Here is a 17960-nt window from a genome sequence, read left to right as displayed (position 1 = left end):
CTTTAGGTCAATTTACGGAAATGGATGCTCATGATTCATACCTCCAACACGCACCAAGTCACCGTTGCAGAGATAAAAAACAAACTTGCGTGACTTTAAACGGAACCCACAAACAAAAGCTAAGATACGAAGAAGAGGGCAACCAACAGATAGTAGTTTTTGGGCTTTTGGATTCACCACAGCTCACCAACCGCCCGATGTGCATCCAACGCACACGACGCTCGTTTTTGTTATGATTTATGAGTCACAGACGAAGGTAGAAGTCCCAGTTTCTCTTGTTCCGCGTGGTGAGATTACTGCGTCATCAGAGTGTTGCCTGGGTCTCGCACCGCCACCTGAACTCTATCACCGGTATATGTGTCTATAGGTGACCATCCGCTTGATGCGTGCGTGTGCGTGTATTGGGGCCGGAAAAAAAAAGTTTCGTCGGGTCCAATTTTAGGCGCTGGTGCTGCTGCGTCTTGACCTCAAAACCACTTCACTCACTAGCGTGTCCAGAGATTGGTTTGTTGACACAGCGAAAGAGACGGGGAAGGAGAAAAGAAGCAGGAGAGAGCGGGGGAGAGGGAGAGAAAGAAAGGGAAAGATAACGTAGGGCAACAAGTGCGCATTGAGCCTGTTCGATGACGGAAAGGTTTGGAAATGTAGCATCAAGTCATTTGGCTGGTCAACACCCCAGGGTCCAATCGGATTGTCATCTTGGCAAAGATCTCGTACATCGTGACACATTTCCTGCCGAACGCAAAATCAAACTATGCCAACGTGATTAGGCCTCTCCTATCTACATATCCCATCGCTGGCATCTTGTCAATATGAGAGTACGTACAGGACTTGTTCTTCCTAGTCGCTGTTTAGCTCAGATACACCGCATCTTCGCATATCTTTCCGCAAGGTACGCACCATCAAGAGTCTTGATCGTCGGTGTTTAAATCTCGCGCCCCTCTTTCATCAATAAAACAATACGACGGCCTCCTCCACAAACGCAGGACACCTTAAGCATAATTTGAAATTCAAATTTTTCCAAACTCACTATTAATTTTCGGGGAAATACCATCATCCGGCATTCGATGCTCAAAACTCTTGTAGCTTGGTGGGCTTTGCATAGTTTTTGTGCGTGCCGTTGCTTCCTGGAAGCGACCTGGTGGAATAGAGTGCCCAATGCCAACCGAAACTGATTGATACTTTAGTTCCTGGAAGTGCTCAGTAACTGGTCACATCCTGTTGCATAAACTCGTTTAGCTTACGCATCGAATTCAATAACAGGGGAAAAAAATCTAACTTTAATTTGAGGTTAGGTTGCCTAAGTCCAAGTATGCGTCGCGTGCAACCGTTTGGCAGGAACTTCTAACACCAAACCAATCACACGTGTAGTGTGGCGAGTGTTGCTTCCGTTTTATTGCTTCTGCTCCAGTGCGCAAACTTTACCGTCTGTCAGGCAGCAAGTCACCATCCCAGACCTGCCAAGATTCTTTGCAACTTTCCGCTTTAAGCACTGGTGACACAGCGCGTCAACCGTCTGGACGAAGTTGACGATATACGCTTGGCAGTGTATGATAGCAAACGACCTGGTTCATTAGAATGGCAATAGAGAGCGAGAGAGATACACACGCTAAGGGCGCGCCAACAAACCTTGGACGCGGAACCCGGGTTCCAGGATTTCGCCCAGGTAGTGATGTCGTTGGGATTTCTCGTTCTACCACGCTCGGTCGGCACCGGAAAGAGTCTCTTCGCTGTCTTCCACGCGTACCCCGTGATCACAATTGCAATTGAACTTCAGGTCAAACGCCATCCACTTGTTGCGTCTGGCTGCAAGGAAGTTTTGCTAAGGGCTTACGTTGAAAAGACTTCGCTGCGAAAATGGTGAATGTTAGCATTGTTAACCCCCCAACAAAACCCCGTGGCAAGGTGATCGAACACCAAGCGAATGATGATGGCGCCCAATAAGCATTAGATCCACGTGGTCTCACATGCATTGTACGCGCGTGTACATTGTGTTGTTGCCGATGTTCGGGTTCTTGGTGCGCTTTCTCGACGTGCAATAATATTTTGCCTCGGGAGTGCTGCCGTCCGAGCTCGCAGCGGACGAACGGTGTGCCTCAGGATGGGAGTGTAGTGCAGGGGGTGTCCCACCCTACATATCCGCCCATTATGTCGCCGTCTCGCCGCATGTGTACGATGGAGAAGCAAAATAAAAGCGGGTCGTGAAGCGTGCTGGACGAGTGATTGAAGAGAACGGGAGAGACCCAAGACCGGGGGAAAAAACATAAGAAGGTTGTGCTTAGTATGCAAACTGCATCTCAATCGCTTTCGTCGTCGCCGTTGTTGCTGCTTTTGTCGACATCGGGCAGGCAAGAAAAACTCTCGTTCCAATGAACCATGTCAAATGATTCCGGTCGGCAGGGAGGAAGAGCGGGAAGGAATGGAGGATCGTACGCCGCCGTGGGTGTGGCGTAAGGGGCGTCATGTTGAAGATGTCACTGGCCTTCTTCCTGCGTGCCGTTCTTCCGGGTGCATCCAGGTACGTGGGGCGCGCATTAAAGGTTTGTGTAGGTGGCGCGCATCGCACAGTACACAACCTTTTGCATAATGGCAACCAAACACACACACACACGCACACGGTTATGCTTGTTTGATGAGCTAAAAAGGTTCGTGAACTTCACTCGTGGAAGGGCGTACGGTAATAACTAAGCCCCGGGGTTGCCGTGTGCGTTAGGGCGCGCACCGCACGAGGATGGACAAACCGTAATTTCGGTGTCGCGACGCATGCAAATATTAAAGAGCTCTTCGGCTTTACTGTGCGTCTCATCCTGGTCTGTGTCTGATTGCATTGATTTGTTCGTTTTGTTTGAATGTCTGCTTTTCGCCTTGCTTGATACAATTATGTTCTGTTAAAAGACCTGTTTCGTAAGGTTTGAGAGCCGAAGAAGTTTAGGAAGAGAAATTGAAAAAGTGTCTAACTTGATTCCAAGGACTTCTTGCCCGTCGAATAGGCAGTCCTCAAAAGAAGCGAATGAGTTCTAAGAGATCCAAAGCCTCTATAAATAGTCAGTACTGCATGAGGAAGACAATAATGAGTCCTCAAGATTTCCGAATCCTCATGATATCCAATCAACATCAGTACAATCAAGAGAGTAGAATAAGTTGAGGTCTTGACCTGCTGCAGATATTTTTCAAGGTTTAGTGCAGTCCAATATCCCTAAATCCAATATCCAGATTATAAAGACTTTACTGAGGATAGGTCGTCCAGTACTCTTGGGGAGTCGGACGAATCTTATTCTCTGCTCAATTGTGCTTGCTTTCATCTGTTCAATAGGGAAGTCATTAGCATAAGAGCTCATCAAAAATCCTTCTGAGCTGTTATGTGTCAGTATTGAACGCAGTCCAAACGCAGTGGGCTACAACCAAGCTTAGGCTACAGACCCAGATATTCTGAGATGCGACGCCCTAGCGCCCAGCACATTATCTATGTATTTGCTGACTTTTGAATCAATGTAGGTGATGTACGCTTGCCTGTATACCAGACTATTAGTTGCCATATAGGAAAACGTCACAACCTTAAACCCTAGTCATCTTCTACTGGTTCTAGTAGCTTCTTCATGTGTGAGGGCTCTAGATGACGATACTTGGGTCATCGCAGAGACTTACGTCTAGAGACTGCGAATGGATCGGAATTGTATAACTTTTGCTCGATAGCCGTAAACTAATCAAAATCTTTTAAGTGTAGCACCATACGCACAGACACACCGACAAGCAGACGTTCACTGTTGCATCTGGTGTCTGTGTTGGTCGGTTGGTTGGCTGGTTGGTGGTGGGGAGAATGAAAGGTGATCCGCGTCGCGGTGGTAGCAGCAACTGGAGCGAACGAATGAAGGCCAGCTGTGTAAAGCTAGCTCACCTCCTCCTACCGCCACTCCTACTTCCCCCGTCCCTCCCCCATTAACAATCGATTGCGGTTTCACGTGGACCCAAGGTGTACATGGCGGGGGGGACCTGTTGGTGAGCTCTTGATGAGGGGTGTGAGTTATTAAGTTAGATTTTTTTTGCGCATGTGTGTGTGTGTGTGTGCGTGTGTTTGACAGCTCGAGGTCAATCTGCAATGTTTCAAAGTGACAGTTTCTCTTTTGTAAGTCACAACAACCGCTACTCGGCGGCGGACAAATCCCTTCCAATCGCGTTCGCACAATCGAAGCGTAATTCTAATCACGACACCTGGTGCTGCTTCTACCACGGCACGCACCTCCAGCGCCCGCCAACACCCAGCATTCGATAGGATTCTTGAGGCGTTCTCGTTTGACCAACACAACTGCGGAGCGATCCATTCGCGCTCATGTTTATTTCAGCAACTCGGTCTCGGTCTTGTCTATTTTAATATTTCATCAGCATGGGTCTTTAGTACGGGGCCGTAACTGGTGGCAAGAATTTGAGACTCTCACAAACCATCTAGAATAGAGTCATCCTGGTCTAATAAACCTCAATAACGCTCAATGCTCATTATAGAGCAATATAACCGGTGAACTCATCACTGCCCCATCAGTCTCTCGACCTTTGTCTGGTCGAGACGTATTCGCATTTTATCGTTGAAGAAGCACCTCAAACGGAAGGGTTGATGCCTGGAATGGGTAAAAGATTATGATCCTGGTTCTAGTCTCTAAACACAAGGACTTCTCACATGTGCGTTCTTATTATCCTGCTGTTAGTGGGGGTAGCTCTAGAATCTGTCACCAACATTCCAGAACAATGCTCACTGTGAAGTTCGCGTGCTACTAGTGATACAAAGCCAGCCAGAGTTTAAGCTGCGTTTTGTTGCTTGCAAGTCACAACCACCGTCTCTTTTAAAGCTGGTCTTTGTGGCCTTTCCTTAAGGATACACACCACTGACTCGGGCCGAAGGGAATGGGCACTGTGTTATCCATGTTTTATTGTTCGCTGTTAGCACTCATGATGATGCGCGCGCGAGAGAGAGAAAAAGGAAGGGAAAAAACCATTAAATGAAAATAACTTAACGTCGACACATAAAATTTACTGCGCTTCACTTGTGTGCCCCGTGTCACGGAGTCACTGGTTGCAAGAGTCTAAACGCTTCTGGTGATGGTTTTTTCTTCATTTTATTGGTCCCCCGCCAGGGTTAAGGTGGGCTAGACGATTTCCACGCCGCTTCTTGGTGAGGGGGAGATAGAGCGCTCTCCTAGAATTAGGGGCGGGAGGAGTACTTTAAAGCACCATCAAAACGTTTAACGTTTATTAAATTTTTATTTTAAAGCTCTTAAAACGATGTCTACATTGCAATAATTGAATCGTCTTTATATTAAAAGTTCATCAAAACAGCGAATAAAAGTGTTTTGGAAGAATGTTGCAGGAACTAATTACTTACGTAGAGTCCTGAGATGTTTCGAAGGGTTGTTTCATCTCACTTAGTAGGATCTTGTCTATCTGACTGACTGGACTAAATATAGATCTGGTTCGAATCGTACAGGAAACCTCGAGAGTTCTTGTCCTGTCTTGGAGGAGCTCCCATACACGGTTCTGATGTATAAAGACCGACCTCAACTATATACTCAAGTATTGGACAAAGTACAATACAAGAGAGCCAGGTGTTCGTGTTCCAATCGAGCTCGGTATCAAATTCGTAACAGCTCTGGTTGCTCACCAGAAACGACAGTTATCTAAGAAGGTACTCCTCAGAAGCTGAGATTTTACCTCAAGAATTCTAGAGATATCAGGTCATTCAGGACAAGATTTCTCGATGTTGTTGCGTCAACGAAGAAGAAATCCATTTTCTTAAGGCTCAAGTTTTGCAAGAGTGGCTTCAGACATGTTAAGTTCATTCAAATCTTGACATCCTGTCCAGAACTAGCCAAGAAGTTCAGGATGAGTTGCTCCACTAGTTACCAGCTTAATTGGGCCCTCCTTACTTCTTCGTATAAAACCTGAAGATTACGTACACCCTGGAGTTATGTGCCGTAGCCCTGTAACAGTTCTTCAAAATGTAGACTCTAAAAAGAGCATCGGAACTCCTATTCTTGGTCGATAATGTAAACTGTCACATTCGACTCAGAAAAGTTGGCTATAATTGTTGACGCAACGCGAAGTAGAAATTGATCCTCACACACACACACACACACACCTACACCCTTGAAACCGATGCCGAAAGCATTTGTCCTTCGTGGACGAACAGTTTCGATGGAAAACTTCACCCGCCACCCGCCATGTCAGCAGCGGCAGCCCATGTCCAGCCGCGTTGAAATCGTTCATTTGATTCGTTCGGAGCTCCAAGTCCGGCTGACATGGTGGTGTACGGAATCGTACGCAGAAGAAATGCCAGCAGCATCCATGCATACCACCGTACGCATCCCTTCCACCAACTCCGCTCCTCTCCTCACTTATGTAAATGTTCAGGCCACGAACGAAGGCTCAGCGTTTGAGATCTCCACCGACAGTACATGGTTGCATTTCTTGGATGGTTGGTGGACTCTAGTGTGTGTGTGGGAGATGGCGAAGGCTGAGCGGTCGGTGGGGGACGGTGGGTGTTAATCTCCTCTTCACTCTTCTCGCTTCCCTAGCGATCGCTAGTTACAGCTGAGTGTGGCTGAGCGCATACACAGCGCTTTATGCTTCAGGGGATCCATGCAAGTGCCCGACATTAATTTCTTCCACCCTCACTAAATAGCGCCCTCGGCTGCCCATCGTTCCACTTCATCCCTCTCCTTACCCTTTGCTCGTTATCATTGTTCGTTCTGTTCGGCTGTCCGGCGGAATGGCTGCGGAATGGCGACGCAACATTAATCAATCACGCACAATTGAGATCAAACAAATATTTCCCAACCAACCAACCACCAGCTCACGCGGTAGTATCTCAGCCAGTCAGCGTCACTAAGCGCCGTGCGTGTCCGCGCAGTGTGTGTGTGTGGGTGATGCGCAATGTTTTAGGACGCCGCATCGCGTGTGGCGCGAATGAAAACTTTGTACTGTATTTTATTGACGAGCAAAATTGTTTGATTTTTTTTTACCACCTCTTGTACCCTTTCAGCAGAGATTAGAGGAGGTGTTTTTGTTTGTATATTAACGCAGTGGGTGGAGAAAAAAATGTGAGGAGAAAGCGGTTTGTTTGTTATTTTGATATGTTTGATAGATTTGTTTGTTTGCATTGGTTTTCATTTTTCTGTACGATGTTGTGTATCCAATTGCATGTTTTATTTAAATATTCAACTTGTTTGCCATTACTTCAAGCTAATAGCTTTGATTTGCTCTGTTTTGCTTTATCTATTACTAAATTTAATATTGATATGAGTAAGAGCAGGAGCAGTAAATGAAAGTCTAAGCGATTGTATATCGGGGTGGGACTTGACCGGAATAGATTATTCTGAGCTAAGAACAGAACAAGAGGCATATTTCCTCGCTTATTTAATTTCAATCATTGATGAATCAAAATTTTGATAAACTATATTTAGATTTAATATGTATAAAAGTGAAAGTACGAGCATAAAGAGGAGCTCCAAGCATTTTTTAAATCTGGTGGGACTTGCTCGAAATAGTTTATTGTGAGCTTCTAATGGGACAAAAGGCAATATTTGCTTGATTTGTATAATTTATTTATTGATGAAACTAAGTTAAATAAACCATGTTTAAAGATAATATAAAAAAGAGTAAAAGTAAGAGCATAAAGAAGAATTATTAGAATTGTTAAATCTGGTGGGACTAGATGGGAATAGTTTATTCTGAGCTAATAATAGAAAAAGAGGCATCATTCCTTATTTTGCATACATTTTTCTTAACTCGATTTTTAAAATCAACTGCATCTATAACAGAATTTACCCCATTTTTCACTTCTAATCTATGTAAAACAAAAAATAAAACCTCATACCATTCAAATGTATCGAGATCGCGTTTGTTAGAGCGCTGTTTGAGCGACACGATGGAATAATATTTAAACCCCGTAGCCGTGCGCTACCGGTTTTGTTTCTTTCTCCGTTTTGGGTTGGGGACGCGCATTCTACAGCGACCAAAAGCATGCGCAACATAATATGCTTCACCTAGTTATGCTCCAGATTGTACACTGTTCAGCATCTCGCCGCCGTTCCACGGGGTGTGACGTTAATGCTTTAGGGGTGCATTTTTGTTATTCCCTGTCGCGGCATTGGTACAGTAAGGCCCGCATATGGAATGTTTGGTCCGTTGGTTGTCCTCGGGATTTGATCACGTGCGAGAGAGAGAGCGAGAGAGCAGGGACTGCAGTGTAAAAGGACGTGCAGGCAGTACACAACTGAAAGGATACCGTGCAGCTGTCGTCACACGGATCAGTGATCCTTGGTACCGGATGTAGCGTGTTATTATCGCTATCCTTCACGCTGTCTCTTTCGCTCGCTCTACTAACCTCTATCGCTTCCTCTCGTTCACCTTTAAAAGCCGGAACTGCATAAGAAGCTACCACCGCTGTAGGGTGGAATGGGCCTCGCGCGCTGCAGTTTTTTGTTCCCGGCTGCGACGAATTCCAACGGCATGGATCTAATTATTTCTCTACAGCAGCGACGCTTGATGTTGAAAAGAAAAAAAGGGGGAGAGGGGGAAAAACACGGGAACAATTCCAATAACCAAAAAAAAAAAAGAAAAAGGGCACAAAGAATGTTTCATTTCCTCTCGTTATAATAACTGCATAACGGGGCGACCCTTTTTTTCTGTGCTGGATAAAAATTCCTCCCATCTTTTGTCTCTGCTGGTTTGATTCTGTAGATGTGATCGGGAGAAAGAGCAAGAGAGAGAGCGAGAGAGATAGAGAAAAAGAGCACGGATCGAAGCTGGTAAAGGTGAAAGTACCTCACATACAGCGACGTGTCCTTTGTTGAAGTCCTTTAGGCTACCTTTTCCTGGTGTTGATGCGTCGATGTGTCCCTGCGATCGACGCATTCAAATGCACGCTTGCTCCTCTCCTTCATAAGCGTGCATTTTCATTCCCGAGCACGTCAGGATTCATTTTTCACCCTTGCTTGCTTCGGGATGGGGGGTCCCAGGAATCGAATTCTAACACCTCTCGAGTAGTAGGATATTAAATGCCTTGAGCTCTTACCTGAGGATAGACGACAGAAGCAGGATCATTAGAGCAAGATTTCGAAGCATGTTTAGTCTCAACCAATTCTGTTCATTAGTCTGAATCTAACAGGTTATCACTCGACTGCTTTATCAACTTCAATATCCTGTACTAATGGCGGGTGTTTTCTTCCTCTCTTCACAGATAGTGGACTGGGAGCCAGCACCATTACGGCACGGTGGACACAAATGGGTCCAGGACCAACGGCCGGTTCGTTGGTCCCGGACGACACCAACGGTTCCGGCGTGGACGGTGGCAAGCATTTGGACGTCGGCGACATGAGCGATGTAAGTTTCGGCCTGCCCCTAACGCCTAAGAGTATGCAATCTGCACAGGTTATTAACGCTGTTTTGTTTCACTATTTTTGTCTTTCCAGGACGTAAGTGTAACACGGGACATCTCTTCAGGGAAGCAAGCTTCAGCAGTCATCGTCAGTAGGTGTGCTGTTTTGTGTTCAAGAATTGAAGCGCTGGTCCAGGATGTAATAACGTATTACTCGTAAAAAACGAGGAGCTTCTAACAAATTTTTGAGACGTTGCTTAACTTCACAATAATCTAAGACTCTTAAGCCTATACAATATTCTGAGCAAAACAGTATCCTGATGATGACTCTTGAAAGCAGTTTCCAAGGCCCCAATGTACAGAACTAGAAAAAATCTCCCCAGAGAACTGACTCACACCATTTTCTTTCCATATTTGCCCCTTCTTCTCCCTACCTATTCCTCGCCCTCCTCCCAACTCGCCTAACTTCCTCTTCCCCCCCCCCCCACCGACACGATTGTGTTAGGACGAACAGGATCTGTCGTCGGCGGATGCCGAGGGCGTTTGGAGTCCGGACATCGAACAGAGCTTCCAGGAGGCACTAGCCATCTATCCACCGTGCGGTCGCCGAAAAATCATTCTCTCCGAGGAAGGCAAAATGTATGGTAAGTAGTAAAATTACAGCATAACACACGCGAGCGAGGGTGGGTCCATTTATTGTACGCAGGTGGTAATAGACGGGAACAGGCGTACGGTCGAGACTGTTAGGGCCGTCGTTATCTTATCATTTCGGTGCCGGACCGGACGTGAAGGTAAAGATACACCACTGGGCACATTTAGTGGACTGCGATAGTATCTTGGGCCGGTGCGCGAGCGGCGGTATAGGGCTGTCAAACAAATCTGATATTTGTCTTATCGACGGCAGTCCATATCACCGGAAGACTGGCCAGAAACTGTCAGGCCGCTTGCAGTCAGTGCATGCACTGCCATGTAAGGTTTGTCGGCCATTGTGTCTTAATTGAGATTGGTAGACTTTTCGGGGGAACACTCTGGCGGGATGACATCATAACCCTCCGCCCCTGGAACATTGGTGTTACATCTTCATCGCTACTGGGTGCTCCACGATTACGCGAACTCTAGCGAGCAGTAATAAAAAAACAAACATCGAATTACACTAGACAATGCTCGGACACTGTTTAACAGCGGTGACCTGCACATACCAGCGCTGCAAACACCTAATTATCTCGATTCTCTGCACTGTCCAGTATCGACCGCCATTTTACCGGGTATTAATTCGCTCCGTGTCGTTGTCGCTGGGGGGTTGTATGCGACACCGGCCATCCGACGAGTGGTTTCGGTTTCAGGTTTGCCTGCCCGAGCTCGTTCACAAGAGCTCTCACCACTCGAGATATCGGAATTGGTGTTGTCCTCACGGTTCGTTGTCATGGCATTTAATTGAAGCCAAGTGCTCCTGTGCCGGGCGACGTGGCAAATGGCAAAACCCTCCCGCGATAGCTCGACACGTGTACACACACATACACACAACAGCGTACAGCAAATTGGCCACGATGGGGCAGTGGAAGAAGATTAGGACTTCCGAGATCCGCCCTTGAGGCCCGCTTCTCACGGTCCTCTGCGGAGCGTTTACACGGGCCACAACAAATGATTGCCGGCCCGGTGGCTCTCTGGTGGGGTGGTAACTTCTCGAGTGGTCAGCAGCACCTGTTTTGCTTACCGAGGAACCAACTCACTCTCTCTCTCTCCACACTTTTCGCTTTCTGCACCAACAAAATGGACGTTAGATATGAGCGATGAACGCAGTTTTTTTTTCCCCCCTTAGTTTGTTTGTTTGCTGTGCACCCAAAGTCCGAAGTCGTTCGGTGGTGCAAACTCGACACCTCACTTATTGTTGATGCGCGCATTTCTGCTGCGACACGACGTTCCGCTCTGGCCCGGTTTTTTTGCGATATCGGTCGCGCGTGCTCACCACGTCAAAAAGGTTCAAGTTCAAGACTATCGGGGTCCACACGCGGGAAAAAAGGGGACGCAAACGTGTGCACGGTCGCATCGGATCGCTTGGCAAGCGAAGAAGCAGTATGTGACACCTTGTTTTATTTTTGTACAGCCATCCTACTGCCTAGATAGCGCTGCATCATCACTCACATCGGCGAGCGATTTTATTGGAGCGAAGGTTCATCATAACTGTCCTGTCGGTGTGCTCCGGTGTGCTAACTTTCTTGAATGAGGATTCTTCTGGGCTGCAAAGTATTCGCTAACTGTTATGCGGGAAGGTGTAGGCTAGTGAAGTTGAAGTCGTAGGACCATGTCTACCTCTTACAGCACTTCTCAATATCTCAACTTCAAACAGACAACTTTGATGCCAAAAGAGCATTGAAATATTCAGATGATGGGAAGCGTCCTGAAGATACCTGATGAGTAGTCATACACTAGAACCTGTATTTATTTGCAGAATATCTCTTCCGTTAGTCCCCCGGATAACATCCAGAAGTACTCCTCTGTCTATAGATATCATTCATCCTCATTAAGAATATCTATTTCCGTTTTGCTTTTCGGGTGTTAAGTCCGTAATACACTTACGAACTAATTGCCTTCCAATTACGGCGTGCTATCTCTGGCAGGTACTCTCTCTCTCTCTCTCTCTCGCTCACCTGTTAGCTTGGAGCTCGTTTTCGTATGAATGGTATAATCAGCGGTTATTAGGTGTTTTTCGGCTGCCGATTTGCCTTCTCAACAGAAAACACAAAACCCCTCGACACGAACAGGCATAATTCTGGACCTACGTCTGGTTGACAACACGCTTACCCGTTTTGTTTTTTGTCTTCGGTCCCGAAGTACCTAGCTCTGCTCACTTACTTGCCTGGCGTTGCATAATTTTTGCCTTCAGCAGCTGGGCTTTGGCGAAAACCAGAATGCGTCTACAAGGCGCTAGCAACCGGGAAGGAGAAGTAAGATGGAGGCAGGGCACGATGTTGGCAGGCGACAGCGAACGCGAGCCCCGTTATGACTGCCATTCTAGCAAATGTTGGCCCGCAGCTGGAACAGGTCAAACTGGTCAGCACAACTCCCGCCGCTACACCCTGGCCGTCGCCAGTTGTCGCCCCGTTTCCGATCGTCGGAACTCGGTTTATGAATGTGTTCCACTTACACACAGATATAGGCTCGCTTGGCGTTGGCACACAATCGCGGCCAACGGCTATGCTTTTGCAGTGTGTTGGTGAAGTTGTCTCTTCGGATAGCTGACGATAGTTGTTGGCGCCCTTTGCCTGGTGTACTACGAATGGTTTCATGTAACCAGCAGACCGACGGTATACCGTTTCTTGAAGCAGAGATATAGGTTCTTGTTTTACTGGACTCTCTCAATCTCCATTGTCTATAAGTGTCTTGATAGTAGTAGGTGTTCCGGTGCCGTGACCAGGATTGCTATCGCTTCCTGACCGCCATCCTACAATACGTTATCGAAAATCGGGTTTCCTGGACCGGTGCCACTTCACAGTTACACACCGCGCACACCGACGGCTGAAGATTCATTTTATTTCCGAATAATATTGTCTGACATAACCTTCATCAACAGCGCATCGTAATCATCATCACCCTTTTATCAGAGCGGTAAGAGCAGTAGTAGCAGCATGAAGATGATTGTGTCCGTGTGTGTGTGTTTCGGTTAGTATCACCACCTTAAGCGTCAGAATGGCTTTGCTTTTCTTGTGACTTTTTGCTCACTCAACACAAAAGTTCGCACGGGAGAGGGTGTGTATTGAGGCAGTTTGTGGCAACCCTTCACAGAGCGACTCGCCAGCACCTCGGTTCTACATGGAGCCGAACCGTTTACTCGACGTTGGTTGACGAAGAAAACGGTGGGGCTTGTGGGGAGTAGTTCGCAATTTGTCGGCAAATTAAATTTCTTACAAGTTTCAGCGCACCACAGGACCTCTCTTTCTCTATCTCTCTCGCTCGCTTGTAGAGTCGGAGCTCCTTCAGCTGCTATCATCTTCTTGATTATCGTTTCTGCTCGCTCTTACGCTTCGAGGGTATATGTGTGTGGCGGTCGAGATACGATTGTCCTTTCAAGTATGGCTTTTTGTCTCCCCGTATCGGGCTCCTCACCCAATCATTGTCCACTAGAGGCACCAGCTGTGCTTTCGTACGCCTTTATGTATGTGCGTGTGTGTGTGTGTGCAAGTGGAAGCATAAAATTCATCTCCAGACCAGAAAGAGTTCTCCAGGGCGAAAGAAGACGACCGGGACGAGATGGGAAGTTTATGGGGATTCAAATTAATTTTCTCGACCATGATGCCATGCTTAAAGGCAGCCACCGGAACCAACGCGAGCGATATGATTGGAGAGTAGTAATCCTTATCCCTGCTGCTGCTGCTGCTGCTGCTGCTGCTGCTCGCTCTACCTCGCTCGCCTCTGTGTACTGTCACTGTCCGGAAAAGGGATAACTATACCAGCGATTCCTAACTTCCTCCACCAACTTCTAAGCTTTGGACGAGCTTGACGATAACATCAAAGCAGGCACAAGGGAATCGTTCACTCATCCAGGTGCGCCCCAGCTGGTTGAAGGGGCGGGTGCTTGAGGACGGTAGCGGACGTCAGCTTCGCATCATCCCGGCCCCTGGGCAAAGCACACACACATGGCTTGCCCATCCTTTACGATGACAAGCGGATAAACTTGATCTCGACAGTACCACGAATCGGAAGTTCGCAGAAATTGGACGCACGCACAGGAAATGGCCGTGGAGAAGTCCGGACAATCTTACCTCTAATACACAATAGTTGCTAAAGTCGCTCATCGGATCTTTGTTTGCGCTCTCACTCTCGCTCTTCGCCAATGTACGTTTGCCAGGGAGTAAGGGAAACAATCGCCAAAGAAATAGCTAGCAATATCCTCCAAGGACCAGGTCCGCGATCCAAGAAGGATGCTCCGATAGGAGGCGCACGGAGAGGGAGTTTGGCGGCAGGCCCGGTGGGGTCCTTTTGATCTCTTGTGCGAGTTGAAGCTCCAGTAGCTCTAGCTCATCTCGCCCGTACCGCGACAACTTCTCCGAACTTGCTGACTTCCCATCTCCTCCAAACAAACGGACCAAGCCGGACGTCAAGCGCTGGGAATGAAAGATGTTTTCCCACCATTTTCCCAACCACTAAGCGCTCGAGCTTCGGTCACCCTGGGCTGCCGGGAGTTTGCTCCCGCGTGTTGATTGTTTCGGGAAAAGTGGAAAAGCGGGGAAAACTTAATGCGACTAGCTCTCTTGTTTCGGGTTTTGGAAAGGAATTTTCTTTGTTTTTTTGCTGTTGTTGTTCTTGGTGGCGTAGAAGAGGTGTAGGCCGAGAAATAAGTCTCTGGATATATCTGGTAGAGTCAAGGAAAAGGGATGACCGAGATAAAGAGAGAGAGAGAGAGAGAGGAATGTACACCCACTACGACCAGTATACCGCTGCTGCAACAGTCGCGCTCCGGGAACGACATATCCGCAATCATAATTCAAAAGACCAATTTCCACCAACGTCCGGACGACTTCGCTGCCGGTAATTTCCTGTTCGCTGTGTGCATTCCTGCCTTTGCAAGAATTCTTCGTCGCAGGTCGGCAGACGGGTCGAGAACGGGCGGGCACAATTAATCGCACCGATTCTTAGCGCCCAGCGCAGAGATAGAAGGCGTTCTGGTGCCGTGACCAGGATCCGCTAGCGATACTGAAGCCCTCCAGGTCTTATCTGCGTGTGACTAAGGGAGCAATAGAGTGTGTGTGTATATGCGTGTGGGTATGTTGAGAACAGTTCCACCGAAAAGGGCAAACATAAATCCTAAATGAACAATACACACACGTGTCTAACAGTACGGGGTTGAGAAGCGTGAAGGATGCGGAAAGCAGATTGAGAGTCGCGGCACTCATAGGCGGGGAAAGATTTATTTGCCCCAAAATGGCTTTTAAAGGAGACTGGGTGACACACACACACACGCTCACAGTGGTCATCCCTTTCCACACAATCTCGAGTTACTGGGTTTTGAGAACGATTCATTCCAGTTGACCGCTCTCGTGACATTGGTGGCATCACGGGTACGAACAGTGGTGGAGAGCACCATCCGTCACCAACCTCCTGTACCCAACGCGAGAAACAGAGCGAGTGGGTGGAAAATGTTCCACGAAATTGCTTCCCAAAGGACGGACACTCGAGGTTGGGGCTGGAGCAGTCTTCTCGTTCCTTCACCACGCGCCCACCTATCCTCAGGACCGGAATCAATCTACAATTTCTCGCTTCTTGTACGAACAGATCCCAGGCACCATTGTCGCCAGGATGTCTTGTAACGAATTTGTGTTCGGACCACCACCACCACCACCGCTGCTGCTGCTCCACCAGGATAAAGGTTGCAAGGATAGATCCACGCTGCATCAGCCATCGCCTTCTGGAAGGCTGGCTCTTGACTGTGTGTACTGTCCGGATCTCGGATAGAACGGAAAATTAATAAAAAGGATGAAACAGAAAGGACGAGACAAACAAACAAAAAACAGGAACAAAACGATTGCAACGCTTTAAAGGCTCTGCTCTGCTGAAGTTCAGAGCAATGGTTTGCGTTTTGGGAAGTCCCCACTATACCGTGTCCAGACTGTGGGGGAAGTTTGAACTCGTACCGGACTCTGGTCTGTTGTCGAATATTTCTGGAACTTTGCTTCCAGCAAGCGGGAGCATCAGCAATGGTCCTCGGCACAAGATATTGTAGAGATAGACAATGTTTCTCCACTAGAACAAGGCTCCGGGTGCAGAAAGGGCTGTCTGTGTGTCAGTAAATGTAGCTGTGTGTGTGTGTGTGTGTGTGTGTGGAGGTGAAAAGTCAAGGAAGGGAAATAAACTGAACCATCTGGGAAACGGCAAAGGCCGTCGCTTTTCAAACATGGTCGTCGTCGTTGTCGTCAGCGTCGTCCTTCATGGGTGTGCTCGCCCTTTTTTCCCTAGCCTGTCTTCATGCACATAAATATATACGTGTGTGTGTATACTCTCCAGACCGGTGCGTGTGTGTCTTTCACCCTCACTCTCGCTCTCTCACTCTCTCTCTCTCTCTCTCTCTCTATATTAGTGTCTGTGTGCCCGAGTCCGGGAACCGTTCACTAATTGCACATTCTTGGCATAGTTTTCCTTTTCTCCCTCCCACCCCACCCGCAATCCCCGATTTTGATCCTTCCACCAAACCTCCTGGTAGAACTCTGTACTCATTTTCCGGACCTCAGCACGGTTTCGTTCATGCATGCCATCTCCGCTACCCTCACCCGCGTTATTGTCAGCTTTCTTGCACCCCACCTCTTCATCCATTTGCGCACAGCAATATATGTTTATATCGCCCATCCCCGAACCCAGTCTCCCATTGGGAAGGATGTGCAGACGACTATGGGGGTTTTGCTAGCCCTAGCGTTGCTCTGCCGGGACCTTCTAAGCACGGGATCCTCTCCGGATCGGGAATATGGTACGCGGACCGTCCGGTTCACAAACTTCCCAAGGGTTTGTTTCGCTCACTACTTCACTTGCAATATCCAAGGCCAAGACACGGCCGAACACTGCAGTTCCGAAAGGTGTCAATTTGGAGATTGAAGGACGGTATGATAGGGAGCGCGTTTTGCGCGGAAACAGTCAATCCACCCCCTCTTAATCTCAAGGTTCTATTTATTTTCTGCTCGTTGCCTAAAGTGTCCCCAATCGGACACGGTTCTGCACGGCCTTAAACGTGTTGCATATTGTTGTTCTGTCAGACCACAAAGGAAAACGACAACTCCTGTGCGAAGTGTAGAAACGTAGAACGTAAAATCTATAAATTGAAGAATTCTTTGGCGGGCGTCATTTGATTACTTTGACAGCTCATTTCTCACGTTTTTAACGGACAAAATGGTGACTTGTCTAATCGATTGAGTTATACTAGTGTCAGTTGTAAGGGAAGGACTACCATACCTAGTAGACAGGAGAGTTCAGGATCAGGAGCTACGCCTCTAATATGGGTGGATCCTTTTTAGAGTTTAAGTTCATAGACAGTGGCCTTGTATTTGTGGAAGGATTATGGAAGAGATGCTACTACACGGAAGCGCTCAATGAGATCTATCTCATTATTGATTAATTACGAATTAGACTCTGGAATTAGGTCTGGTCATGTCATGAGAATGATACCGGACGACCCAGCCCCTGTAAAGTCTTTTTAGGGCGTCTGTATAGTAGACCCACACTGTTGAACTGATGAATAGCGTTGATGTGTTCTTCAGAAGGGCCAGTATGTTGGACTAGCAGACGACTTCAGTGGACCGTCATCTTCAAGCAGTTGTGACGCCTGAATTAATTAGTTTGATAGAGATTTATCAAAGAGTTGTAATTCTTCGTCCGATGTCTCCAGCAGTACCTAAGATAATCTCATCAATTTGAGAGAGTTCTATAAAACATAAGTTCTTGGTAATATCTCTGCTTTCGGCACTGGTTCCCAATGTTCCAATGTGTAACCAAACACGGAAAGCTCCTTAAGTTTAATGAGCAAACGTGCGAATCCGGCGTAAAAGCACTCCGTGTTATACCCGTCCCGCCGTCGACGGTGGGTGTTAAGTTGACTGTGGTTTTTGTGTCAGCA

General features: G+C 47.4%; 1 protein-coding gene and 1 long non-coding RNA gene across 14 annotated transcripts in view; one reads left to right on the top strand and one right to left on the bottom strand.

Annotated features, from left to right (window-relative positions):
- The window catches only part of LOC118505487 (protein scalloped), an 82975-nt gene that overhangs the window by 55357 nt on the left and 9658 nt on the right, over window positions 1–17960 (top strand). For all 13 annotated transcript variants that reach the window (XM_036041322.1, XM_036041333.1, XM_036041343.1 and 10 more), the window contains 3 exons: window positions 9227–9369; window positions 9459–9461; window positions 9870–10008. In XM_036041322.1, the coding sequence (XP_035897215.1) occupies window positions 9227–9369; window positions 9459–9461; window positions 9870–10008 (285 nt within the window). The remainder of the gene's footprint in view (window positions 1–9226; window positions 9370–9458; window positions 9462–9869; window positions 10009–17960) is intronic.
- Window positions 10020–12726, bottom strand: LOC118505549. Its single transcript, XR_004905432.1, has 3 exons — window positions 12510–12726; window positions 10564–12397; window positions 10020–10479 (listed from the first exon to the last, which is right to left on the bottom strand). It is a non-coding gene; the product is annotated as an uncharacterized LOC118505549 (long non-coding RNA).

This window comes from Anopheles stephensi, chromosome X (genome assembly GCF_013141755.1).
Source record: "Anopheles stephensi strain Indian chromosome X, UCI_ANSTEP_V1.0, whole genome shotgun sequence".
NCBI classification, from domain to species: domain Eukaryota; kingdom Metazoa; phylum Arthropoda; class Insecta; order Diptera; family Culicidae; genus Anopheles; species Anopheles stephensi.
The sequence above is the reverse complement of the archived record's forward strand: the minus strand, read 5'-3'. Positions and strand labels throughout refer to the sequence as shown.